General features: G+C 37.4%; 2 protein-coding genes across 3 annotated transcripts; one reads left to right on the top strand and one right to left on the bottom strand.

Moving 5' to 3' along the window:
* Nucleotides 1–6,930: 6,930 nt before the first annotated feature.
* tmem88a (transmembrane protein 88 a) lies at nt 6,931–9,774 on the bottom strand. Its single transcript, XM_079282972.1, has 3 exons — nt 9,299–9,774; nt 7,658–7,984; nt 6,931–7,451 (listed from the first exon to the last, which is right to left on the bottom strand). Exons 2-3 carry the CDS (start codon nt 7,964–7,966, stop codon nt 7,164–7,166), a joined length of 597 nt encoding a protein of 198 aa, XP_079139098.1. The 5' UTR covers nt 7,967–7,984; nt 9,299–9,774; the 3' UTR covers nt 6,931–7,163.
* Nucleotides 9,775–15,505: 5,731 nt separating this feature from the next.
* nufip2 (nuclear FMR1 interacting protein 2) lies at nt 15,506–25,473 on the top strand. 2 transcript variants are annotated; one of them, XM_079283783.1, is made up of 4 exons: nt 15,506–15,738; nt 17,465–19,108; nt 19,687–19,719; nt 20,622–25,473. In XM_079283783.1, exons 1-4 carry the CDS (start codon nt 15,591–15,593, stop codon nt 20,672–20,674), a joined length of 1,878 nt encoding a protein of 625 aa, XP_079139909.1. In that variant the 5' UTR covers nt 15,506–15,590; the 3' UTR covers nt 20,675–25,473. The 2 variants fall into 2 exon arrangements, with proteins under 2 accessions (XP_079139909.1, XP_079139908.1); XM_079283782.1 differs by having other exon boundaries at nt 15,506–15,756.
* The last annotated feature ends 367 nt before the right edge of the window (nt 25,474–25,840 follow it).

The following is a 25,840-nucleotide window of genomic DNA, read 5'->3' as shown; positions in this document are numbered from 1 at the left end:
CTTTTTTTCGACATGCTATACTATGACCTTTTTTCGACATGCTATATTATGACTTTTTTTCGAAATGCTATCTTATGACTTTTACGACATGCTATACTATGACTTTTTTTCGACATGCTATACTATGACTTTTTTTCGACATGCTATACTATGACTTTTTTTCGACATGCTATCTTATGACTTTTACGACATGCTATCTGATGACTTGAAGACATGCTATCTTATGACTTTTACGACATGCTATCTTATGACTTTTTTTCGACATGCTATCTTATGACTTTTACGACATGCTATCTGATGACTTGAAGACATGCTATCTTATGACTTTTTCGACATGCTATACTATGACTTTTTTTCGACATGCTATACTATGACTTTTTTTCGACATGCTATACTATGACTTTTTTTCGACATGCTATACTATGACTTTTTTTCGACATGCTATACTATGACTTTTTTTCGACATGCTATACGATGACTTTTTTTCGACATGCTATACTATGACTTTTTTTCGACATGCTATACTATGACTTTTTTTCGACATGCTATATTATGACTTTTTTTCGACATGCTATCTTATGACTTTTACGACATGCTATACTATGACTTTTTTTCGACATGCTATACTATGACTTTTTTTCGACATGCTATACTATGGCTTTTTTTCGACATGCTATATTATGACTTTTTTTCGACATGCTATCTTATGACTTTTACGACATGCTATATATGACTTTTTTTCGACATGCTATCTTATGACTTTTACGACATGCTATACTATGACTTTTTTTCGACATGCTATCTTATGACTTTTACGACATGCTATACTATGACTTTTTTTCGACATGCTATACTATGACTTTTTTTCGACGTACTATACGATGACTTTTTTTCGACATGCTATGCTATGACTTTTTTTCGACATACTATACGATGACTTTTTCGACATGCTATGCTATGACTTTTACGACATGCTATCTGATGACTTGAAGACATGCTATCTTATGACTTTTACGACATGCTATCTTATGACTTTTTTTCGACATGCTATACTATGACTTTTTTTCGACATGCTATACTATGACTTTTTTTTCGACATGCTATACTATGGCTTTTTTTCGACATGCTATATTATGACTTTTTTTCGACATGCTATCTTATGACTTTTACGACATGCTATACTATGACTTTTTTTCGACATGCTATCTTATGACTTTTACGACATGCTATACTATGACTTTTTTTCGACATGCTATCTTATGACTTTTACGACATGCTATACTATGACTTTTTTTCGACATGCTATACTATGACTTTTTTTCGACATACTATACGATGACTTTTTTTCGACATGCTATGCTATGACTTTTTTTCGACATACTATACGATGACTTTTTTTCGACATGCTATGCTATGACTTTTTTGCAACATGCTATATTATGACTTTTTTCGACATGCTATGTTATGACTTTTACGACATGCTATCTGATGACTTGAAGACATGCTATCTTATGACTTTTACGACATGCTATCTTATGACTTTTTTTCGACATGCTATACTATGACTTTTTTTCAACATGCTATACTATGACTTTTTTTCGACATGCTATACTATGACTTTTTTTCGACATGCTATACTATGACTTTTTTTCGACATGCTATATTATGACTTTTTTTCGACATGCTATCTTATGACTTTTACGACATGCTATACTATGACTTTTTTTCGACATGCTATACTATGACTTTTTTTCGACATGCTATCTTATGATTTTTACGACATGCTATCTGATGACTTGAAGACATGCTATCTTATGACTTTTACGACATGCTATACTATGACTTTTTTTCGACATGCTATACTATGACTTTTTTTCGACATGCTATCTTATGACTTTTACGACATGCTATCTGATGACTTGAAGACATGCTATCTTATGACTTTTACGACATGCTATCTTATGACTTTTTTTCGACATGCTATACTATGACTTTTTTTCGACATGCTATACTATGACTTTTTTTCGACATGCTATACTATGACTTTTTTTCGACATGCTATCTTATGACTTTTACGACATGCTATACTATGACTTTTTTTCGACATGCTATACTATGACTTTTTTTCGACATGCTATACTATGGCTTTTTTTCGACATGCTATATTATGACTTTTTTTTTACATGCTATCTTATGACTTTTACGACATGCTATACTATGACTTTTTTTCAACATGCTATCTTATGACTTTTACGACATGCTATACTATGACTTTTTTTCGACATGCTATCTTATGACTTTTACGACATGCTATACTATGACTTTTTTTCGACATGCTATACTATGACTTTTTTTCGACATACTATACGATGACTTTTTTTCGACATGCTATGCTATGACTTTTTTTCGACATACTAAACGATGACTTTTTTTCGACATGCTATGCTATGACTTTTTTGCAACATGCTATATTATGACTTTTTTCGACATGCTATGTTATGACTTTTACGACATGCTATCTGATGACTTGAAGACATGCTATCTTATGACTTTTACGACATGCTATCTTATGACTTTTTTTCGACATGCTATACTATGACTTTTTTTCGACATGCTATACTATGACTTTTTTTCGACATGCTATACTATGACTTTTTTTCGACATGCTATACTATGACTTTTTTTCGACATGCTATACTATGACTTTTTTTCGACATGCTATATTATGACTTTTTTTCGACATGCTATCTTATGACTTTTTCGACATGCTATACTATGACTTTTTTTCGACATGCTATGCTATGACTTTTTTCCGACATGCTATACTATGACTTTTTTTCGACATGCTATATTATGACTTTTTTTCGACATGCTTTATTATGACTTTTACGACATGCTATACTATGACTTTTTTTCGACATGCTATACTATGACTTTTTTTCGACATGCTATACTATGGCTTTTTTTCGACATGCTATATTATGACTTTTTTTCGACATGCTATCTTATGACTTTTACGACATGCTATACTATGACTTTTTTTCGACATGCTATCTTATGACTTTTACGACATGCTATACTATGACTTTTTTTCGACATGCTATCTTATGACTTTTACGACATGCTATACTATGACTTTTTTTCGACATGCTATACTATGACTTTTTTTCGACATACTATACGATGACTTTTTTTCGACATGCTATGCTATGACTTTTTTTCGACATACTATACGATGACTTTTTTCGACATGCTATGCTATGCCTTTTTTGCAACATGCTATATTATGACTTTTTTCGACATGCTATGTTATGACTTTTACGACATGCTATCTGATGACTTGAAGACATGCTATCTTATGACTTTTACGACATGCTATCTTATGACTTTTTTTCGACATGCTATACTATGACTTTTTTTCGACATGCTATACTATGACTTTTTTTCGACATGCTATACTATGACTTTTTTTCGACATGCTATACTATGACATTTTTTCGACATGCTATACTATGACATTTTTTCGACAAGCTATATTATGACTTTTACGACATGCTATCTGATGACTTGAAGACATGCTATCTTATGACTTTTACGACATGCTATCTTATGACTTTTTTTCGACATGCTATACTATGACTTTTTTTCGACATGCTATACTATGACTTTTTTTCGACAAACTATACTATGACTTTTTTTCGACATGCTATACTATGACTTTTTTTCGACAAGCTATACTATGACTTTTTTTCGACATGCTATACTATGTCTTTTTTTCGACATGCTATCTTATGACTTTTACGACATGCTATACTATGACTTTTTTTCGACATGCTATACTATGACTTTTTTTCGACATGCTATCTTATGACTTTTACGACATGCTATCTGATGACTTGAAGACATGCTATCTTATGACTTTTACGACATGCTATCTTATGACTTTTACGACATGCTATACTATGACTTTTTTTCGACATGCTATACTATGACTTTTTTTCGACATGCTATACTATGACTTTTTTTCGACATGCTATATTATGACTTTTTTTCGACATGCTATCTTATGACTTTTACGACATGCTATACTATGACTTTTTTTCGACATGCTATACTATGACTTTTTTTCGACATGCTATCTTATGATTTTTACGACATGCTATCTGATGACTTGAAGACATGCTATCTTATGACTTTTACGACATGCTATACTATGACTTTTTTTCGACATGCTATACTATGACTTTTTTTCGACATGCTATCTTATGACTTTTACGACATGCTATCTGATGACTTGAAGACATGCTATCTTATGACTTTTACGACATGCTATCTTATGACTTTTTTTCGACATGCTATACTATGACTTTTTTTCGACATGCTATACTATGACTTTTTTTCGACATGCTATACTATGACTTTTTTTCGACATGCTATCTTATGACTTTTACGACATGCTATACTATGACTTTTTTTCGACATGCTATACTATGACTTTTTTTCGACATGCTATACTATGGCTTTTTTTCGACATGCTATATTATGACTTTTTTTTTACATGCTATCTTATGACTTTTACGACATGCTATACTATGACTTTTTTTCAACATGCTATCTTATGACTTTTACGACATGCTATACTATGACTTTTTTTCGACATGCTATCTTATGACTTTTACGACATGCTATACTATGACTTTTTTTCGACATGCTATACTATGACTTTTTTTCGACATACTATACGATGACTTTTTTTCGACATGCTATGCTATGACTTTTTTTCGACATACTAAACGATGACTTTTTTTCGACATGCTATGCTATGACTTTTTTGCAACATGCTATATTATGACTTTTTTCGACATGCTATGTTATGACTTTTACGACATGCTATCTGATGACTTGAAGACATGCTATCTTATGACTTTTACGACATGCTATCTTATGACTTTTTTTCGACATGCTATACTATGACTTTTTTTCGACATGCTATACTATGACTTTTTTTCGACATGCTATACTATGACTTTTTTTCGACATGCTATACTATGACTTTTTTTCGACATGCTATACTATGACTTTTTTTCGACATGCTATATTATGACTTTTTTTCGACATGCTATCTTATGACTTTTTCGACATGCTATACTATGACTTTTTTTCGACATGCTATGCTATGACTTTTTTTCGACATGCTATACTATGACTTTTTTTCGACATGCTATCTTATGACTTTTACGACATGCTATACTATGACTTTTTTTCGACATGCTATCTTATGACTTTTACGACATGCTATACTATGACTTTTTTTCGACATGCTATACTATGACTTTTTTTCGACATACTATACGATGACTTTTTTTCGACATGCTATGCTATGACTTTTTTTCGACATACTATACGATGACTTTTTTTCGACATGCTATGCTATGCCTTTTTTGCAACATGCTATATTATGACTTTTTTCGACATGCTATGTTATGACTTTTACGACATGCTATCTGATGACTTGAAGACATGCTATCTTATGACTTTTACGACATGCTATCTTATGACTTTTTTTCGACATGCTATACTATGACTTTTTTTCGACATGCTATACTATGACTTTTTTTCGACATGCTATACTATGACTTTTTTTCGACATGCTATACTATGACATTTTTTCGACATGCTATACTATGACATTTTTTCGACAAGCTATATTATGACTTTTACGACATGCTATCTGATGACTTGAAGACATGCTATCTTATGACTTTTACGACATGCTATCTTATGACTTTTTTTCGACATGCTATACTATGACTTTTTTTCGACATGCTATACTATGACTTTTTTTCGACAAACTATACTATGACTTTTTTTCGACATGCTATACTATGACTTTTTTTCGACAAGCTATACTATGACTTTTTTTCGACATGCTATACTATGTCTTTTTTTCGACATGCTATCTTATGACTTTTACGACATGCTATACTATGACTTTTTTTCGACATGCTATACTATGACTTTTTTTCGACATGCTATCTTATGACTTTTACGACATGCTATCTGATGACTTGAAGACATGCTATCTTATGACTTTTACGACATGCTATCTTATGACTTTTACGACATGCTATACTATGACTTTTTTTCGACATGCTATACTATGACTTTTTTTCAACATGCTATCTTATGACTTTTTTTCGACATGCTATCTTATGACTTTTACGACATGCTGTACTATGACTTTTTTTCGACATGCTATATTATGACTTTTTTTCGACATGCTATCTTATGACTTTTACGACATGCTATACTATGACTTTTTTTCGACATGCTATACTATGACTTTTTTTCGACATGCTATACTATGGCTTTTTTTCGACATGCTATATTATGACTTTTTTTCGACATGCTATCTTATGACTTTTACGACATGCTATACTATGACTTTTTTTTGACATGCTATCTTATGACTTTTACGACATGCTATACTATGACTTTTTTTCGACATGCTATACTATGACTTTTTTTCGACATACTATACGATGACTTTTTTTCGACATGCTATGCTATGACTTTTTTTCGACATACTATACGATGACTTTTTTTCGACATGCTATGCTATGACTTTTTTGCAACATGCTATATTATGACTTTTTTCGACATGCTATGTTATGACTTTTTTTTCGACATGCTATCTTGTGACTTTTACGACATGCTATACTATGACTTTTTTCTGTTTTCTAAATTACATTGAAACGGCTTGATAATCAAAGTTTGTGTGGAACACAAATCCTGTTTATCTCTTTACCCTATTCAGTGCACTTCTTTACTTCTTTAAACTTTCTCTTCTTTTCTTAAATAACGTTTACAGTCCATTCTGTATCAGTTTGCAGGTGTCTCTGTAAAACACAAAGCAGCAGGTCGAGACACTTTATTGTAAAAAATAAGGCATAAAATACAATCAAAACATTTAAATTGCATATACAAACTAATATTGACTTCCAAACAATCACTATGAATCATGAAATATGTTGGCTGTTTGCAATGGCTTTAGAAATAGAAAACCTGTGGTAATTTGCATAAAACATACCCAGACTCAAACAACACTCTCATTATTAAAAAGAGATACAAATTACAACCATACACAATCCTCCTCTCCTCTCCTACACCCATACGCTACCCTTCCCCTCCCTCTCTGAAGTGCCCTGCCGGCCACAGCAGCCTCCTGCGTCAGCCTTCCGGTGGCGAGAGGCAGGAAGGTTCTTGTAGACAGCGCGACTGTAGGGAATGAAACACATTCCCAGCTGGAGGTGGCGGGCCAGGCGGCAGTAGGCAGCAAGTGCCAGGACCAGCAGAGGGGTGAGCAGCAGAAATCCCACAACCAGCAGAGCCACGCAGCCGGCTTCATCCAGGATGTCTGAGCAATACAGATATGTCCCATGGGGCTGCACCTGGAGAGCAAGAGGAGGAGGAAACGGATGAGTAATGGGGCATTTTTGAGTGTGCTGATGAGGTACACTACTGTCCTATAAAGCACAAAGATTTACTAATATCTTGTATGGACTTGGACACAGCAACAGTGTGACCCATTCAATCTGTAGCCTCTCACACTTCTATCAGTCAAAAAAAAAAAAAGATTTCCATAAAAGATTGTTACCGTGGGGTGGCAGAGGAAGCCAAATATGATCATGACAAGAGCAGGGGTGAGGATGGTGCCAAAAATGACACTGGCCAGCCCGCCATTGATCAGTGCTATGATCAGATTCTGTGCAGTGACCAGCACAGAGCATGCCCAGCAGTCCAGAGAGCCCCTTAACTCCAGAGGGGTGTCAGCGACTTCGCTACCACCGAGAGAGTACGGAGGCGGCACCACGACTCCAGACCCCACTCTGGAGGGGGAGCCCGGCTCAGAGTGGGCCTGCTCAGTTACGGTCTTCTCCAGTGTTCCGTTCCGTGACAGACTCATCTTTCCTTGTGGTCTCTGCTGCAGGAAAGAAAAACAGCTTTAGGTCAGTAACTTGATGTAATTATTGAATCTCTTAATCTGCTATTGTTCTTAACTTCGGTGGCTTTAATGTCACCCTGCTGTTAGGTCTGAAAGTTTATAATTGGGGAAAATTACAACATCACAATATTGGTATGATGTGTGCAAAGTCTTTGATGCATCAGCACATTTTTCTGTTGCACCAATTCCTTCTCTTCCCTCTACGCCCTAAATTCTTCAGTCCATCCACTAAAATCATGGCAAGTCAAAAGAATGTTAATCCATTTAGTAATGGGTTCCTTCAATAATGTTGTGAAAGGTGTGGAAAGCCAACACAGATAACTGCACAGCTCTAAGTGTGAGGAAATGGGGCTCCACTGACCCCACCTCCAAACGCCAGGATAATCACGACCCAGAACAATGAGCCGGGAACAGCTGGACAACTGAAAAATCCCACTAATCACTAATGGTAGGGTCAGAAAAAAAACTTTCATTTTCAAAGAACAAATAATGTGCTACAACTTTATTTTTTTTAACACATCAATGGTAGAGTATACGCTTTTATTTCCACATCTTGTTTCACGTTTATTTTGTAAACTCAGCGATGAAAGAATGACATGGGCATGTTCCATTTCCCTCTGTTCTTGAGTGTGTTATTGTGACAAGTAGCATGGAACACATGGGTTTAACAAGCAATATTTCATCATCTGTCAGCATCATTTAGGTAAATTCAAATGTTCAGCAATATTTACAGTTCACTAAATTCATAAGATCCATTGTCAGATCATTTGTTTGTCATGCTGCATAAAGGGAAAATCTACAATAAAACAGGATTCATGCACATTGTATGATTTTAGACCCTCTTGTTTTTTGAATTCATGTCATGTTTTTTTAGATTGTATAAATAACAATAATTTGATCTCATTTTAAGGGTTTCCTGCTCTTTTAAGATACTTTTATATGATTCTCCAACAAGCCTGAAGAACATGAAGAACATTTCTGAAGTGCTTTCTATTTTTAAGATGTTCTGTTTGTGAGTATAGCAAAGTCTGCCTTCCTTTCAATCATGCAGCAGATCAAACACTGGCCTTCTTACTTTTAGATTGATCAACTTCAGATATCAAAACTAACTCTCCAGAATCACAGGAATAACATGACTGAGGAAACATATTCAGGATGTTTCTTTAGAGCAATGTACTGTGGACATTGAAGTAAACTGAGCCCTTTTGTTAGGAGCAGGATTAACATTTTTCATTTTTTTTCAACATGTGATTATTAAAATAAAGAAATGGTGGCATTGTTTGCTGTACTCACTTTGTTGTAACCTGAGGATGTGTCCTCCTGCAGCTCTATGGTGGCAGCAGATGATGAGACTTGGAAAGACCTTAATAGCGGTGAGTGGTCAGAGACAAAGAGAATTTCAAGAATTTCCTCCTGAAGTGTGTCTTCTCTGTTTGAAAATCCAGATCTTGAGAGTGGGACCCGAGTGAAGTTTCTACTAAACTAAATCTAAAATTCGTTTCTGTGCTGGCCTATTTCCAAAAAATATCCACAGATATTTGCTCACTTTTATGAATCCAAACTTCTCCTTGAGACCTCCTGTGAAAAAAAAGCTCTGCAGACTTGAGGCAAATTCTGCTTTCCCACTGGCTTCAGCGCTTCCTTCCCTGACATTCTGCTTCCTCACTCCGACTCCAGTTTGAGATATGATTAAATGCGTAAGTGGTTACGAGTATACGCATGTGTGTGTGTGTGTGTGTGTGTATGTGTGTGTGTGAGAGAGAGCGTATCCTGTGTTGCCTCTAATGTGAACGCTCAGAAAGAAGGCTGGGCTGTGTTAAAGGCTGCCGTTAGCGTGTGGGCAGGGGAGCAGTGGAGGGGTTTCTGTGATAACCCATGGATCCAGGGGGAGGGAGGAAGAGTTTATTTGGATAGATTAGAGGAGGCAGGGTATGCTGCCCAATCCTCAACACTTTACACCCTCGCTGAGCACTTTCTCTACTCCTCTGTCAAGTACTGATAAGGTGGGTTTCAAAATTATGAACAACTGAGATGGTTTGATGTTGCCGTTCAAGCACAAATAGAAACTCACACGAACTAGTAACCCCATTTTTCAGGATTTTAGACTGGCATGTTACATAAGATGTAGGCCATGCTACACTGCAGTATACACCGTGAGGTTTCCAGCTTTAGCGTTACTGAGGAAGATGCTTTTCAATCTGCTCTTTCTATTATATACACTACGAATGTGAGGGTGTGGACAATGATACAGCACCACTCAACTACTGCAAAAGCACAGAGCTCTGAAATAAGAAGGTAAAGGGCAAGCCAGAGTTGCTTAAGATTGGTCCCTTGACCTTTTGATGGAAAACAGAGCTCTGCTTTCAGAAAACATAAGGAAATGAGGATTGTGGGGGTTGGGGAGTGTATGCGTGTGTAGGGGGGGATTGGCTAATTTGGTGGGGGAAAAGAGTCTATCAAGGGACTGATAAGAAACCAGAGAGGCTCAGTTCAAAGGGTGACATTAGTATTTTGAAATGGAGATTCATTTTTTCATCACGCCGCCCAGCCCTGTTTATTTACTATTTCTTCACAGGGGTAGATATGTACTCCCTGGAGAGAATATGGGCATTTCAACAGTTAGTACAAGAAAAAACGATCAAAGAGTTTGTGGCATTAGTGGGTAAAAATATCCAAAGGGTGGTTTTGTCGTTAACAATGCCACAGAGTGTTTATATGCACATGTCAATGTCTGAGGGGGTTGGTAGAGGAAGAGCAGTCTTCCTGTCCTTGGAACCGGGATATCCGCTGCTGTGTCCATGTTCTAGATTGAGATGTCTCCGCATCTGCAGTTTTGGTAATCTCATGTCTTTTGCATCCCATGACCTGAGAGATTGAGAAAGAAAACAAATGGCAAACATATATATAGCAACCAGAAAGAACAAGCTCCAGTTAACACGTATAAAAGGTAGTAAGACTGCTGCCCTGAATATTGTTGTAATGCTGTTTTGATCATGGTTGTATGTTTTTGTGTCTACATCTGTTATGGTATTTTATGAGAGAGAATGATATAAAGCAGACAGGTTACAAACTAGTGTATCATTGACTGCATATAAACTGTACAGCTTGATCATATCCAAGACCACACTATTACCTCAAAAGAAAGAAAAGAAAAACAGTCATTAGTTTTCGTAAGAAATTACATTTGTTTCATGTTAGTATTGTTCACATTACTTGCTCTTGCCTTGTTTACAATGCTTATTAACTAAATGGATCAGCTGTAGCCTGCAGCTTTGACTAAACGGTGTCACTGACATATTGGAGGGAAACGTAAAAAAGTATTGTTCTCTCGTCCCTTCATGTAGCCATAAGCAAACTGGCCCAGCAGAACCCCCCAGTGGCCATCAGCTGCAGACTGTGATTACAATGCAGCTGCAATAGTATCGTGTAATATGCCATGAAAAAGACAAAAAATGTCATAGTATAGTATGTCATAAAGTACGTCATGAATAAGTCATAAATAGGTCATAGTATAGTATGTCATCAATAAGTCATGAATAGGTAATAGTATAGTATGTCATCAATAAGTCATAAATAAGTCATAAATAGGTCATAGTATAGTATGTCATCAATAAGTAATAAATAAGTCATAAATAGGTCATAAATAGGTCATAAATAGGTCATAGTATAGTATGTCATCAATAAGTCATCAATAAGTCATAAATAGGTCATAAATAGGTCATAGTATAGTATGTCATCAATAAGTAATAAATAAGTCATAAATAGGTCATAAATAGGTCATAAATAGGTCATAGTATAGTATGTCATCAATAAGTCATAAATAGGTCATAAATAGGTCATAGTACAGTATGTCATCAATAAGTCATAAATAGGTCATAAATAGGTCATAGTACAGTATGTCATCAATAAGTCATAAATAGGTCATAAATAGGTCATAGTATAGTATGTCATCAATAAGTAATAAATAAGTCATAAATAGGTCATAAATAGGTCATAAATAGGTCATAGTATAGTATGTCATCAATAAGTCATAAATAAGTCATAAATAGGTCATAGTATAGTATGTCATCAATAAGTCATAAATAGGTCATAAATAGGTCATAAATAGGTTATAGTATAGTATGTCATCAATAAGTCATAAATAAGTCATAAATAGGTCATAAATAGGTCATAAATAGGTCATAGTATAGTATGTCATCAATAAGTAATAAATAAGTCATAAATAGGTCATAAATAGGTCATAAATAGGTCATAGTATAGTATGTCATCAATAAGTCATAAATAAGTCATAAATAGGTCATAAATAGGTCATAAATAGGTCATAGTATAGTATGTCATCAATAAGTAATAAATAAGTCATAAATAGGTTATAAATAGGTCATAAATAGGTCATAGTATAGTATGTCATCAATAAGTCATAAATAGGTCATAAATAGGTCATAGTATAGTATGTCATCAATAAGTCATAAATAAGTCATAAATAGGTCATAAATAGGTCATAAATAGGTCATAGTATAGTATGTCATCAATAAGTCATAAATAAGTCATAAATAGGTCATAGTATAGTATGTCATCAATAAGTCATCAATAAGTCATAAATAGGTCATAAATAGGTCATAAATAGGTTATAGTATAGTATGTCATCAATAAGTCATAAATAGGTCATAAATAGGTCATAAATAGGTCATAGTATAGTATGTCATCAATAAGTCATAAATAAGTCATAAATAGGTCATAAATAGGTCATAGTATAGTATGTCATCAATAAGTAATAAATAAGTCATAAATAGGTCATAAATAGGTCATAAATAGGTCATAGTATAGTATGTCATCAATAAGTCATAAATAGGTCATAGTATAGTATGTCATAAATAAGTCATAAATAGGTCATAAATAGGTCATAGTATAGTATGTCATAAATCAGTCATAAATAAGTCATAAATAGGTCATAGTATAGTATGTCATCAATAAGTCATAAATAAGTCATAAATAGGTCATAGTATAGTATGTCATCAATAAGTCATAAATAGGTCATAGTATAGTATGTCATCAATAAGTCATAAATAAGTCATAAATAGGTCATAGTATAGTATGTCATCAATAAGTCATCAATAAGTCATAAATAAGTCATAAATAGGTCATAAATAGGTCATAAATAGGTCATAGTATAGTATGTCATCAATAAGTCATAAATAGGTCATAAATAGGTTATAGTATAGTATGTCATCAATAATTCATAAATAGGTCATAAATAGGTCATAGTATAGTATGTCATAAATAAGTCATAAATAGGTCATAAATAGGTCATAGTATAGTATGTCATCAATAAGTCATAAATAAGTCATAAATAGGTCATAAATAGGTCATAAATAGGTCATAGTATAGTATGTCATCAATAAGTCATAAATAAGTCATAAATAGGTCATAGTATAGTATGTCATCAATAAGTCATAAATAGGTCATAAATAGGTCATAGTATAGTATGTCATCAATAAGTCATAAATAGGTCATAAATAGGTCATAGTATAGTATGTCATCAATAAGTCATAAATAGGTCATAAATAGGTTATAGTATAGTATGTCATCAATAAGTCATAAATAGGTCATAAATAGGTTATAGTATAGTATGTCATCAATAAGTCATAAATAGGTCATAAATAGGTCATAGTATAGTATGTCATCAATAAGTCATAAATAAGTCATAAATAGGTCATAGTATAGTATGTCATCAATAAGTCATAAATAGGTCATAAATAGGTCATAGTATAGTATGTCATCAATAAGTCATAAATAGGTCATAAATAGGTCATAAATAGGTCATAGTATAGTATGTCATCAATAAGTCATAAATAGGTCATAAATAGGTCATAGTATAGTATGTCATAAATAAGTCATAAATAGGTCATAAATAGGTCATAGTATAGTATGTCATAAAAAAGTCTTTAAAAATCATTGTATGCATGCCATAAAAATGTTATGGTATATATAATGTTTTATAACAATAAAAAACTCATAGAATAAGCCATAAAAAGGTCATTAAATGTTTCATTGTAGAGTATGTTATAAAAAGTCAAAGTACGGTAAGCCAAATAAATGCTGTACAAATGTTGAAGTGTAGTATATGATTAAAAAAATGTCATACGCCAAAGTCATATGCCATAAAATGCAATACAAAATTACATTTTATCGTGTAGAATGTCACATCTACAAAAGACTCTGTCAGGTGTGCTTGCAACGACCACTGCTGTGGTTGAATGAGAACAATGCACAATTCTCTAATCACCTGTCGAGACACTAATGGGCTGTAAACACACTTGATTCAAACTCAAAAACATGAGCTTGAAGTCTTGGTATAAGACATTATGATTTCATACAATCTATCCAAAAACTAAATTAAGCTCACCAAGCTGTCTGCCTAGCAGTGGCTGAATGGCGGCGATTTACTGAGCAGTGTGTGTACCGGTAATCCCGTTTGCTGTTAGCAAAACAGACCCTTGAGGTCCTTGAGCATGCAGCCATATTTGAATTAAAAGTCATATCGTAAAAGATGTTATAGTATAGTATGTCACAAAAAATGTCATGAAAGGTTATAGTGTAGTGTGTCATATAAATGTCTTGAAAAGTTAAATGTCATAAAAAAGTCATTGTACAGTCAATAGTAAAATTGTCACAGTTTATATCAAAAGAATCATAAAAGTCATAATATAGTAGATCAAGTCACAGTATAGCATGTCATAAAAATATAATTTAAAGAGGCATAGTGTGCCATAAAAAATGTCAATGTATTGTACTGTATGTCATAAAAATGTAATTAGAAGTCATAGGAATGTATGCTATAAAAATTACATGAAAATGTAATTGTACAGAATGTTATAAAATATCATATATCATGCTGTAGTAGAGGTTGTCGAAAAAAAAAAATATATATATATATATATATATATATATATATATATATATATATATATATATATATATATATGTATATATTACTATATGTGATAAGAAATAAATAAACTGTAATTTAAAAGAAAGTATAATGCCAAAACAAATTAATCATAAAAAAACGTATTAGCAACAGATCCATTTTGTTCTTTCGAGATGTGGTAATATAAGATACTTATACGTGAATTGGAAATGTTTGAGGTTAGAAGTATATTGAATTTTCAATAAATAGTTTTTTCCATTTTGGGAGTGGGGTCGATCTCCACGGGACCCTCCACACAAGTGTCCTCTGCCTGGAGACGTGGCAGCGCCTCCGGTCATATGATTTCAGTCCACACACGAACCCCACCCCGTTACTGCCCACCCAGAAAAGATTTTCACACAAAAATCACTTGTCCGTTATTTGTGTGAAATGTGAAACATCTGCCGAGATCTAAAAGTCCTGCAAAATACTCCCATGCGTAAGTCTAGACATAGTAGACACGGAATTTAGTGGCGTTGACCACCCAAAACAGTGCCATTTTTAGACGTTTACTGCTGACGTTTACAGAGGCTTCAAATAGCTTCCGTTTTACACTGGTAGTGATTGGACCCCGTGAGCTAACATATTGGTTGAACTAGTCCGACATTCTACACTTCGATGGAGGAACAGCCCAGAGATCGGGCACAAGAAAGGCAATATCACCACCACGGAGAGGACAGACGCTCGACTCAACATACAACTAGTCTAAAACATGATCAGAGCCACTTCCAACGCCAGCATCAGGAAACGCAGACGAAGAAAACAGGTTGGGCCATCCGCAAAAGTGAGCTAACGCTTGCTAGCCTTAGTCAGCTAACGTTAATGTCAACGAGCCGACTAGCATTTGCTAACTAGTGTTAACTCCGTCGTGATTGAGAGCTTAGCCCGAGAGTTAGCTATTAATTCAAAAGATATGCTTGTGCCCCGAATAGTTTGAGGCACGTTATAGCGGGTGAGTAGCGTGCTGATTCAACCGATAGTTGGCCACTGTCTGACCAGAAACCAACCATTAAGTTAGCTAGCTAGCTAGTTGACGTTGCGTGACAGTTGTCGCTGGTAGTAGTTTGACATATCAAGGATTGACCTTGTGCGCCAGTTTCACCCATTTTTATTTCGCAAATGTAACTAAAATTATCTCAGAAAATCCCAGTGTGTCACCGCGTGCTCTAAAAACGCATAAACTGCTGTGTGTGTGTGTGCGCACGGCGACTCGCTGTCTACAGCAGTCAAATCTCTATCATTCATTTCAGCATGCTTCTGTCCACTTTAGGAAAGCGAGCCGGCTCCACTGGAATGTTCGGAGCTGCCATTTCCTGTCGGCCATGTTAGAGTATCACTGCGAGCTAATGCTATAGTTACTGGGCGAGTGAATAATGTTCGTATGACCACAGTACTGTGCAACTCTGGCATGTCGTGGTTGTCTTTTGCTTACGCTGGTTGCTGATGTTAGGCCGCGGTCTTATGGCACAATCAACCACTATTGTCGCCACGGCGTCCTAATGTTCAACGAGTGGATGGCTAGTTGACATTAGCTAACGTTAGCCGTCTGTGACAGGCCTGTTGCATGTTGTCCGGTCAAAGTGAAGCCACGCAACAACACTGTTACCAGTTGATAACGACGCGGTTGCTCTAGCTAAAACAGACGTCGACCGCAGCCTTACGTCCGCTCGCGGCACACGTTATGTTGGCGCAAATAAGCGAGAACATGCATGTACGTTAAGTGAAGCGCGGCTGTATGCATCAGCTTGTGTGCGCTGTGCCCGCGGACATGAGGAGCAGCAGCGTTTAATTGAAAGGCCCACGTTGACGCAACCGTGCCTTTGCAATGCATACAGGCCTATTTGTGGTTCACGGCCACTCCAAATGTATGTCACATATTATGCTGCTGTGAGCCTTCCTTTTTACATCTCGCTGCAACTGGTCTTTGATGTCGGGTCGGATCAGATCAATTCAAGAAAGTTAACTGGTAGCAGTCCATTATGCAGTTGACAGTTGTGAGGGTAATGCATGTCTGTGACTTGTTAAATACATGGTGGAATATGTGAATACGTGTTCAGGCAGCACTATAACCGTATCCTATCTGTCTCCTGCTTGGGATAAATGTTGCTGGAAAACATTGCTTTCTTACTAACATTTACTGCTGTGATGAATTATCAGGAAAGACAAAGGTTAGCTGTGAACACAATAAATGGGTTTGCTATCTAACTTATGGTGCACTTTCGTGCTTTGCATAGGACACCAGTTTAAATCTATGTGGATAGTAGAGACATAATGCTGAATGTGAATGATGCCGATAATGCATACTTGGATTAGTTTCCAGGTTTTGTGACTTTAGGGTCCTATATTTGTAAGTTGAATAACTTCTACTCTGGTAAAGGTCAAATTAATTGCGTTTTTTTACACGACAGGAAAGACTGGTTGAATGATGTCAGTATAAACTCAAACTTTATGCCTGGTCATATGCATATGATTGATTTTGTTTCCCCTTTCAGGCAGTACAAAAGTAAACATCTGTGAGGAGGCGGGGGAGAAGAATCCACATCTGTCTGATACTGTTGGCATGTCGCAGCCCCCCAACAGCAATTGTAACAGACACACAAGTAATGCAAATGTGAAGCAGAAATCAACGCAAAAGCTGTACACGACTGTTCCAAAAGTGAGCGGCAAAGGCTTGGACTTTAAGAAGAATATGGACCTTAAACATGACAAGGACAAGGCTCTGGATTTGAACCATCACGAGGGCCGACCTATGGATAAGAAAGACGTTGTGTTGCTTCAAAATGGCGTCGTAAACTGTGGCTTAATTACCAATGGCTATTCTAGCAAGGACAATGATGGCAGCGGCTCCGAAGGTGGATATACTACTCCAAAGAAACGCAAGGCCAGATGTAACAACGCCAAGAACACTGATAATGTGATAAGAGACAAGGAGAGAGACATGCAGCAAGAGCATGGGGCTTTTAATCTTGAGACTGCTGAGAAGGGAGTGACTTCCAGACTCGATGGCTTTAGAGGTGCCCATAAAGTAGACGCTCAGTCAACAGCTAGACGGGCTGTTGTGTCAGACGCTTTGATGGGTGAATCTCAGAGGAAGAACTCCTTTGGCAAAAAGACTGAGGAAAGGCACAAAGCCAAGCTTTCCTCAAATTCAAAAGAGGACTCGTGGACTTTGTTCAAGCCCCCGCCAGTATTTCCTGTGGACAATAGCAGTGCAAAAATTGTTCCCAAGATCAGTTATGCAAGTAAAGTAAAAGAGAACCTCAACAAAGTAGCTCAAGGTGGAGGAGAGGCACTGCCTCCTCCTGTCAGACTGTCACAGGTCCCCATGTCTGCTATGAAAACTATCACCTCAGCTAGCTTTACTAATGGCCCCGTTTCTGGAACCGGTAACGGCTGCCCGTCAGTGGGTACCTTCTTTGCTCCTGCTGCTGGTAGTATTCCACCAGCCCCGTCTTTCCCAAGTGGCGAGAATGTAGCATCTCCTGTGGAAAGTAACTGTAGCTCCACAACCAGTGCTGTAGATGGAGACGGATACGAGCTTAGAAAAACTCTTTTAATTTACCCTTTAAATATGCAACCTGTGCTCCCTAGTGCTCGTCACCTCGACCCACCGGCGGCTCAGACAAATCAGAAAGCCTTGGGGGATATCTTCCAGAATCAGTGGGGGCTCTCCTTCATAAATGAGGCCAACTTGGGGCCAGAAGGAGGTGGCGGCAAGGTGCCTGCGGAGGACAAGACCACTGCGGTCGCACCTCAAAGCGAGTGTCAGGCTCTTGCTGCCAAGGCCGCCCAGCCCTGCTTTGAAGTTGGCCCGTCATTCTTCGAGCTTGGCACTTTAGCTCACGACCCAGAGAAAAGGACTTGTGCACCCTGCAATGTGTCTAACGCTTGTTCTCCGAGTGAGGAGGAGATCAAGCTGCAGCCACGTGGCCAGGAAAAGACGAAAGCTGAGGCCAAGGGTGCAGGTTGTGCTGTGTTGGCTTCCAGTAAAGACAACGGTGCTAAGCCAGCACAGGGCCAGCTAACCACTGTGTCGTTTGGCTCCTCCAAACAACCGGCCCACTCTAGAGACATTGGCAGGAGGTGTAGCTGGGGCTCCTTTGATATCAAAGCTGCTGTCACTTATCACACTAAAGGTAACCATCTACTTTATTTATCAAATTAACTTGTATAACCATTTAAATTGTAATCTTTAAGATTGAATTCCCGGTTGAGTTGGGGACACAGTTGTCGGTGGCATTTCAAGTAAAGAAGTCGGTCAATAACTAGTAGTAGTAGTTGGTGACCTTTTGTGAGCATTTAGAGGCGCTGCAACCCTTATGAACAATTATGGTAAGCGCTAACCTCGCTGACAAATGCATTGCGTCTTTTGCGACTGCTTTCACAGTAAAAGCCACCCGGTGTTTTGGCAGCTGGATGCTTTTAATGTGAAGCACATGTCCAGTGTGGATTAGCAGTAACACAATACAGTGCTTATTCCACTGTGGGAGAGCAAAAGGTAAACAATGAGGCTGATATTGAGGAGATAAAATTACAAACTTTAACGCTGGATTACGTGCTGCATAGTTTTCCTGTCGATCCCTCATGAAAGCAATTTGAGTCCAGTGTGGGAATGTCGGCGCTGCCATTTTTGTTCTTCAAAATCATTTTCTGAATATATTCATGTCTAGTTAACGCTGATAATAATATATGCCTTTTTGTTTTCCCTCAACAGAAATGGAATTCATTTTCAACTTGCAAAAACAAGGTAAATTAAAGTTGTTGGTCTCACTACTTCTTTACAGCCATTTTATTTATTTTTAAGTGCTTCAGTTTTGTCAACAAGAATTCGGTCTAGAAATGTTAGAACACATTATAAAAGTGAAGAAGAAGAAAAAAACAAGATTTGTGAAACGCCTGAACTTCCTTCTATTCATGAATGTGTTCTGATTCTGATCCAAATGGGATGTAATGTTAGAAAAACAACAGGAAGTAGATTTTATTAATCACTTCAACTCATTTACAGAGTGAGCTTTATAACTTGAGCAGCAGAGGCAACGTGGTTTCTTTAAGCAAAAGATATTGTTGAAAACATGGAGGATGCAGACTAAGCTGTGTACATGCTCGATCTAAAGATTGACATATGGACAGTTAGGGAGTTCGACTTGCTCACAATACCTTCGTATGAGTAAGAGAGCCTGTGACTATGGCAGTCATGTAATTGTAATGTTTCTGTTTTTTTTACGTGGTTAGTGTGCGTGTTATTGACTAACGTGTAGTCCATAAATAGTGGTAACCTGATTACAAAAGTCCTACAGCGTGTTTAGCTACCTCCTCGCTATAAATCACTCGATACAAATATTGCTCCAGTCCGGCTACAAGGCAGCTTTAATGCCTTTAGCGAGCCTCTCTTGGACAGTTTATATCATGGACTAGCATCATATAACAGGCCAGACTGTAACCACCTACAGAGACGTACTGCATTCATGCCAGTTATTCTGTTGTAATCAACGCAGACATGAACTCAATGTTTAACTTAATATTCAGTCACAAAATATCCCAAAACTGGCAACATTTGGGAGTTTAGTAACCCTTTCCAGGTCGTCAGTGAGACTGATGCCGCGTTGACTAATCAGACCCTTTGCCTCCTTTCTTTCCCCTCTGCTGTAGATCCAAAAAGAGTAGTGGTTTATGATGAGACCAAGGATGGGCCTGATCAGTGAGAGGTAGATGGTCTACAGTACTCGCCCTCTTCTCTTCTATGTGCTGCGATTATCTACCTTGGGAATCATAAATCCTGTTGGACAGATAAAGAGACAACTGTGAAAACATTGATAGTTTAGCATGACAGATTTTCCTTGGAACCTCCGGCAAACTAACAGACTTCTTTGGGGGGGGGGGCATCAGACAAACACGCAGACACTCTGGAGGGACGTAAAACGGAGGCGACCGGTGCCTCTCCAACGCGATAAATGCAACTTTGGAGCTGCGCTAGCTGTTTGTCTCATGGCTCTTTAAGGAGGATGTTCGGGAGTTCAACAAAGGAAGGTGTCATGGATTGCACCTCCCTAAGCCTTTATCCTGTTGAACTGAGGCAGCCGTCGGTCTGACTATGGGACGCCTCAGTCATTTTCTTTCTTCACGCATTCAAATGAGTTCATTGTAGATATGTTAGACGTTATACATGCACGCTTGTGTGCGAGCTTGAGTTAATTGTGGAAGAAAGGAGGAGCACACTTTGCAAAGAATACCTTGAAGTTGTGGTCAAGTTCTTTGGAGTTAAACTGTAAGTTAAGTGGAAGCTCATAGGTGAGGCCCCATCCAGGAAGGGAGATCCTTGTCTTAAGTCCTTTTTTTTTTTTTTTTCTTGTAGGGGAAATCAGAGCCCAGAACTGAAACGCTTGCTTCTTCTTTTTATACCATTTTGTCTGCCCTAACGTGAGTGTTCTCTGCACTGCAGTATGATCCCAGAGCACAGGTACAGAAGTGCCCAAGTTGAAGGAAAGCTCCGCCCCTTCATTTGAATGTTTATTACAAGTGTGCTAAAGATTTTTAAAATCGGGTCCGTTAAAGGCCAAATCTTTTCATCTTAAAGCTTTTCATCCATTTCATGCAGATCATTATGTCACTGAAGAGTATTCTTAAATTCAGATTCATACACGTATATACCTTCTAATATAAGAGTCCTTGAGTTGAGGAATCGACGGAGCGAGAGGCATTTCTACCAATAAGGTCTGCTGCGTTCTGTGCTATTGGTTCAGCAGCAAGACTCAGGATGTCCATACACATTATTTAGCTTGCTTTTTTTTCTATGTAAAAACTGTTAAAGCCCTAATGTCAGAAACATGTTTCATTTTACGACTGATTTCAAAGATTTCTTTAGTCTGTTTTATGGCATTGTTTTGCATGTTTACTGGTGGAAATGAATGAGTCAGGGGTCACTGTTCATCGCCACACAAAGATAACCAACACAACAATGCTTGCAATACTAATCTAGGTTCCCCGTCAAACTGTGTTGAAATGTGAAGATGAGTTGTACTTTTATGTTTTTACTGTTAACATTTGCAAACCAGTGTGCAATAACACCGTTTGATCCGCACAACGTGTGAAATGGGTTCTATGGAGCTCCAGCATCATCACCCAAGATGCTGGTGGGGTTTGTTAAACAATGTTCAGGATGCGTTTTTTTCAGTTTGTTGCACAAAATCCTTAAAGTCAATTTTGCTAATGAGCTCACGTTGAAAGATCTAATTCAGTCTAGGGAGCCCACAGTTGCTAACTGCTAACTGGCCAGCTGTGACATCGCTTTCATCACCATCTCCAAATCCAGATCGGTTTACTCAACATAACGAAGTTACGGTCCAGGTTTCGTTTCTCTAGAAGTTATGATTTGGTTAATGTGTGGATTAATAGCACTTTATGTAAACTAATTGCTTTTATCTTTTAATTACTAGAAAGATCTATATGTACTGACAAGAAATACTCCTTGAAAGAATGGCTCTGGGCTGTTGCTCTTCAGAAGAAACAAAAACAAGTTGATGAATCCAGAATTATTAAATGTACCTCAGGTAGTGTTGATAAAGCCATGACTATGTTTAATATTATTTTTTGCCAAGTGGCCCCTCTCATATTGGAAATGTTGACTTGGAGTCCTATTATATAGAGTCTCGTATGATGCGAAAAAAAACACCAAATACTTTTGAGGAAAACTTGTCATGGCATGCAAGGTGCTGACGTCGTCATTTTGGGCCATAAAAAAACCGTACGTTTTCCTGTTTTATTTACCCCTTTAAAAAAAAAAAAAAAAAAAAAAAAGCCGATTGCTCCATGGGCTGTGTTCTGTGTATACTAGACTGTAATATTGCAATCTTAGATGGTTCGTCGTCTCTCTCGTGTGCATAGTGAAGCACCCCTCGGTTTGCTACTGCTCCACATCAGTGGTGCTGGGTCTGAGCTCTCCGTACATTTCTCTCCACTGTGTCCTGATCGGCTTGTGGGGGGGGGGGGGGGGGGGGGGGGGGGGGGGAGTGGTAACTGCAGCCAGTTGTCTTGACATTTTAACTTCCACGTCTTATCTCGGTCTGCTCTGGTATTTCAAAATGTTTTTTTGGCTTCCATTGTACGGCGCAAGGCGGGCGAGTGTATCAACAGACGCTGCCCTCTGAATACAAACAGTTGTGTTGGATCTGGTGGAGGAGGCAGTGAGGGCATTTGAGGAGAATTAGGCCATTAGCATTTATACTTTTGTGTTTTTCTGTGCTTTTTGACGTTGCTGGTTTTTTTAAAAAAAATTTTATCTGGCATTAAGTTACACAAAACTGACTTCTTGTTGGCCATAATCCACAGACAAAAGTGACATAATCAGGTTCCCATACGGTAAACGCCAAATAGTTCAGACTGAAAGCATTCTCTGCAGACAGTGGTGCATCTATAGGCTTCTCCATGTAAAACAGGGTGATCAAAATGAGTAGTATGTGACGTTACTGTAGTCTTACAACCTTACTTTTGTTTCTTTGTTTTGCTTGTTGAGAGGATGGTCCTCTACAGGGAAATCTGATAATCTCCCACCCCAAGGCTCCTCGTTTCTTTTCTTTTTTTTTTTCAAAGCACTTAATACAGCAAAGAGGCTATGTTGAATATGCATTTATAAAGACCGAACCATTATTTAGCATTGTAGCCTGCAAACCAAAAACAGGTTCTTGAAGCTGGGTGGGGGGTGGGGGGACTGAGACTGACTGACTGACTGACTGTTGGTGTGTGGAGAAAGTAAAGCCTGACCATTTGGAGTTTATAGCTCCACCCCCTCAGGATGTGCAATCACCTCAAGGGTGCAGGCTTCCAGGTTGTGAGTGACGAGTTCGGCCTCGTTGTTTTGTGGCTGTGTGCGTAGCGAGTTCTTCCTATTATATGCAAGTTCCTCGTATATTTCAAAATCCCCCCCCCCCCCCCCCCCCCCCCCGTTGTTTCATGTACAGGTGCCTGTGTGAAAAAAAGATATACTTTTACAGCAATTTCGATTGTTTGAAATCTGCTGCCATTTCTTTTCTTTCTTTCTTTTGTAACATTTGCAACGTTGTTTAAGTTTTCTTACACCTAATCCTAATTTTGTCTTTTAAGCAACGTGGATGCAGCTGAAAGCAATGAGAAATTTATGTGTTTTGTAGGTTTTTGAAATTGTCATGGCTTGTGCTCAGAAATCATGTGACCTGAAGCCAAAATCAGTTTGAATGGGACGGATGATGAGCGCTTGCTGGCGTATACTCGTGCCAGTCCATTGTCTACGTTAATGTCTGAAGTAGCACATAATTGATTTGAACTGATTTAACAAATTTGTGTTTTAACATGTGTTTTTAAAAGGTTTTTGTTTTTGACTTATAACCTAATTTATCCATAGATGCACAAGTAGGATGAGACTAAAAGGAATAAATGATACAGAAAATCAAGATGTCTCATTTTTCGTGGGTTTTAGATGATTTAGTTGCTAAAGATAACAGCTGATGTAGACCTTATAGCACCAATGTCAATATATTTCAACTTATTTTCCATCAGATTTTTCTTTTTTACAAACTTTAACTCATTTCTTCAAATAGTTGCGATAGCGTGAGGAGCATCGAAACACACTGCATCCCGGGGTTCCTCTCAATATATATATTTTTTTGTCGTGATGTGGATCATGTCGTGAGGTATTAATGTACGGTTCAACAACTCTGAAATCTGCTTTCGCCAAAGGTACACTACACTACTCAGATATTCAGCAGGTGAATGGCGAGCGCACAGACCGTCACCGGGGACGTTGATGTCACAACCAGCGAGCTGACATGGCGCTGGCTTTGGAGGAGCGTTTAGTGAACAGAAGTCACTACTGTAGCAGCTGAATGTCACTTTGAGTGTGTTGTCATACGGTGCGAGAGAACAAGCAATCTTCAAAAGATAAAAACAAATACCGAAAGTGCTGCTTCTTCATCCAGTAATCAATCGTCTGTAATGGGAAATGCTGGACTTTGGTGTGTGTTTGTGCTCGACTTTAAAAACTGTCCCTCCTTTAAACGCTCGTTGCCTCTTGTTAAAATGTTTTTGATTTTGGGGGTGTTTTGTTTTATACCTGAGAGGTACAGTGTTCATGATTCCACACGATAAATAAAGTGAATATAAAAAAAGGGTAACATGTGTCTTTACAAGGTTCAATTATGAAGAGAGGCGATGAGTTTCACCAAGTAATCTTTTAGTTCCGTCTGTGTGTCATCTCCAATGGCTGTTGTGCTTGTTGATGCAGTTCTGTTTTTTTGGTCTGCTCCCCTTATCACTTTCACCCCCCCCCCCCCCCAAATATGAGGCAACAGCATTTCTTTCTCAAATGTCTTACAGGTTGACATTTAAGTTTTTAAGTGAGCAGTCTGATTATTTCATTTTTGTTCAGAATTTAACAGAATTGTCACATTACAATGTTTTTTTGTTTTTTAAGCATGATAACTCAAATTCCAAACAATGTAATAGTCTATATATATATATAAAAAAAACAAAAAAAAACTTCCAGTGTTCACATTTTTAGTTTCCATTAAAATGTCAAATTTTCATGAAGAATTGTGTGTTTTGTGTGTGTTGTGCATTTCTGCTGCCTGATGTCACATTATGTTCACCTATTGCTAACTAGAGTGTGTTGGCTTGTTTATCATGACGAGTCATCTTTACCACATTGCAATATCACACAAGTTTAAAATCTTAAATAAACCGGTGGCTTTCTACCAGACCTCAAGAACAGGTTTTTAGCAGGACCGATCTTTGTCTTGTCAACTGATACATGGAACCACAGCTAAAGCAGTAACGATACATTCCCTTCAGTAGAAATACTGGACTTGTGCACAATTTTGAGGCGCTTCTACTTTACTCGA

The sequence above is a fragment of the Melanostigma gelatinosum genome (genome assembly GCF_949748355.1).
Source record: "Melanostigma gelatinosum genome assembly, chromosome: 14".
Taxonomy (NCBI): domain Eukaryota; kingdom Metazoa; phylum Chordata; class Actinopteri; order Perciformes; family Zoarcidae; genus Melanostigma; species Melanostigma gelatinosum.
Note: the sequence above shows the minus strand (reverse complement) of the source record. Positions and strands in the feature narration are given on the sequence as shown.

Excerpts from the sequence above, each read along its gene's own strand:
- tmem88a (XM_079282972.1), bottom strand. The coding sequence starts at position 7,966 with ATGAGTCTGTCACGGAACGGAACACTGGAGAAGACCGTAACTGAGCAG. Across the intron at positions 7,452-7,657 it reads GCTTCCTCTGCCACCCCACG|GTGCAGCCCCATGGGACATA; the intron begins GTAACAATCTTT and ends CTTGCTCTCCAG.
- nufip2 (XM_079283782.1), top strand. The coding sequence starts at position 15,591 with ATGGAGGAACAGCCCAGAGATCGGGCACAAGAAAGGCAATATCACCAC. Across the intron at positions 15,757-17,464 it reads AGGTTGGGCCATCCGCAAAA|GCAGTACAAAAGTAAACATC; the intron begins GTGAGCTAACGC and ends TTCCCCTTTCAG. Across the intron at positions 19,109-19,686 it reads TGTCACTTATCACACTAAAG|AAATGGAATTCATTTTCAAC; the intron begins GTAACCATCTAC and ends TTCCCTCAACAG.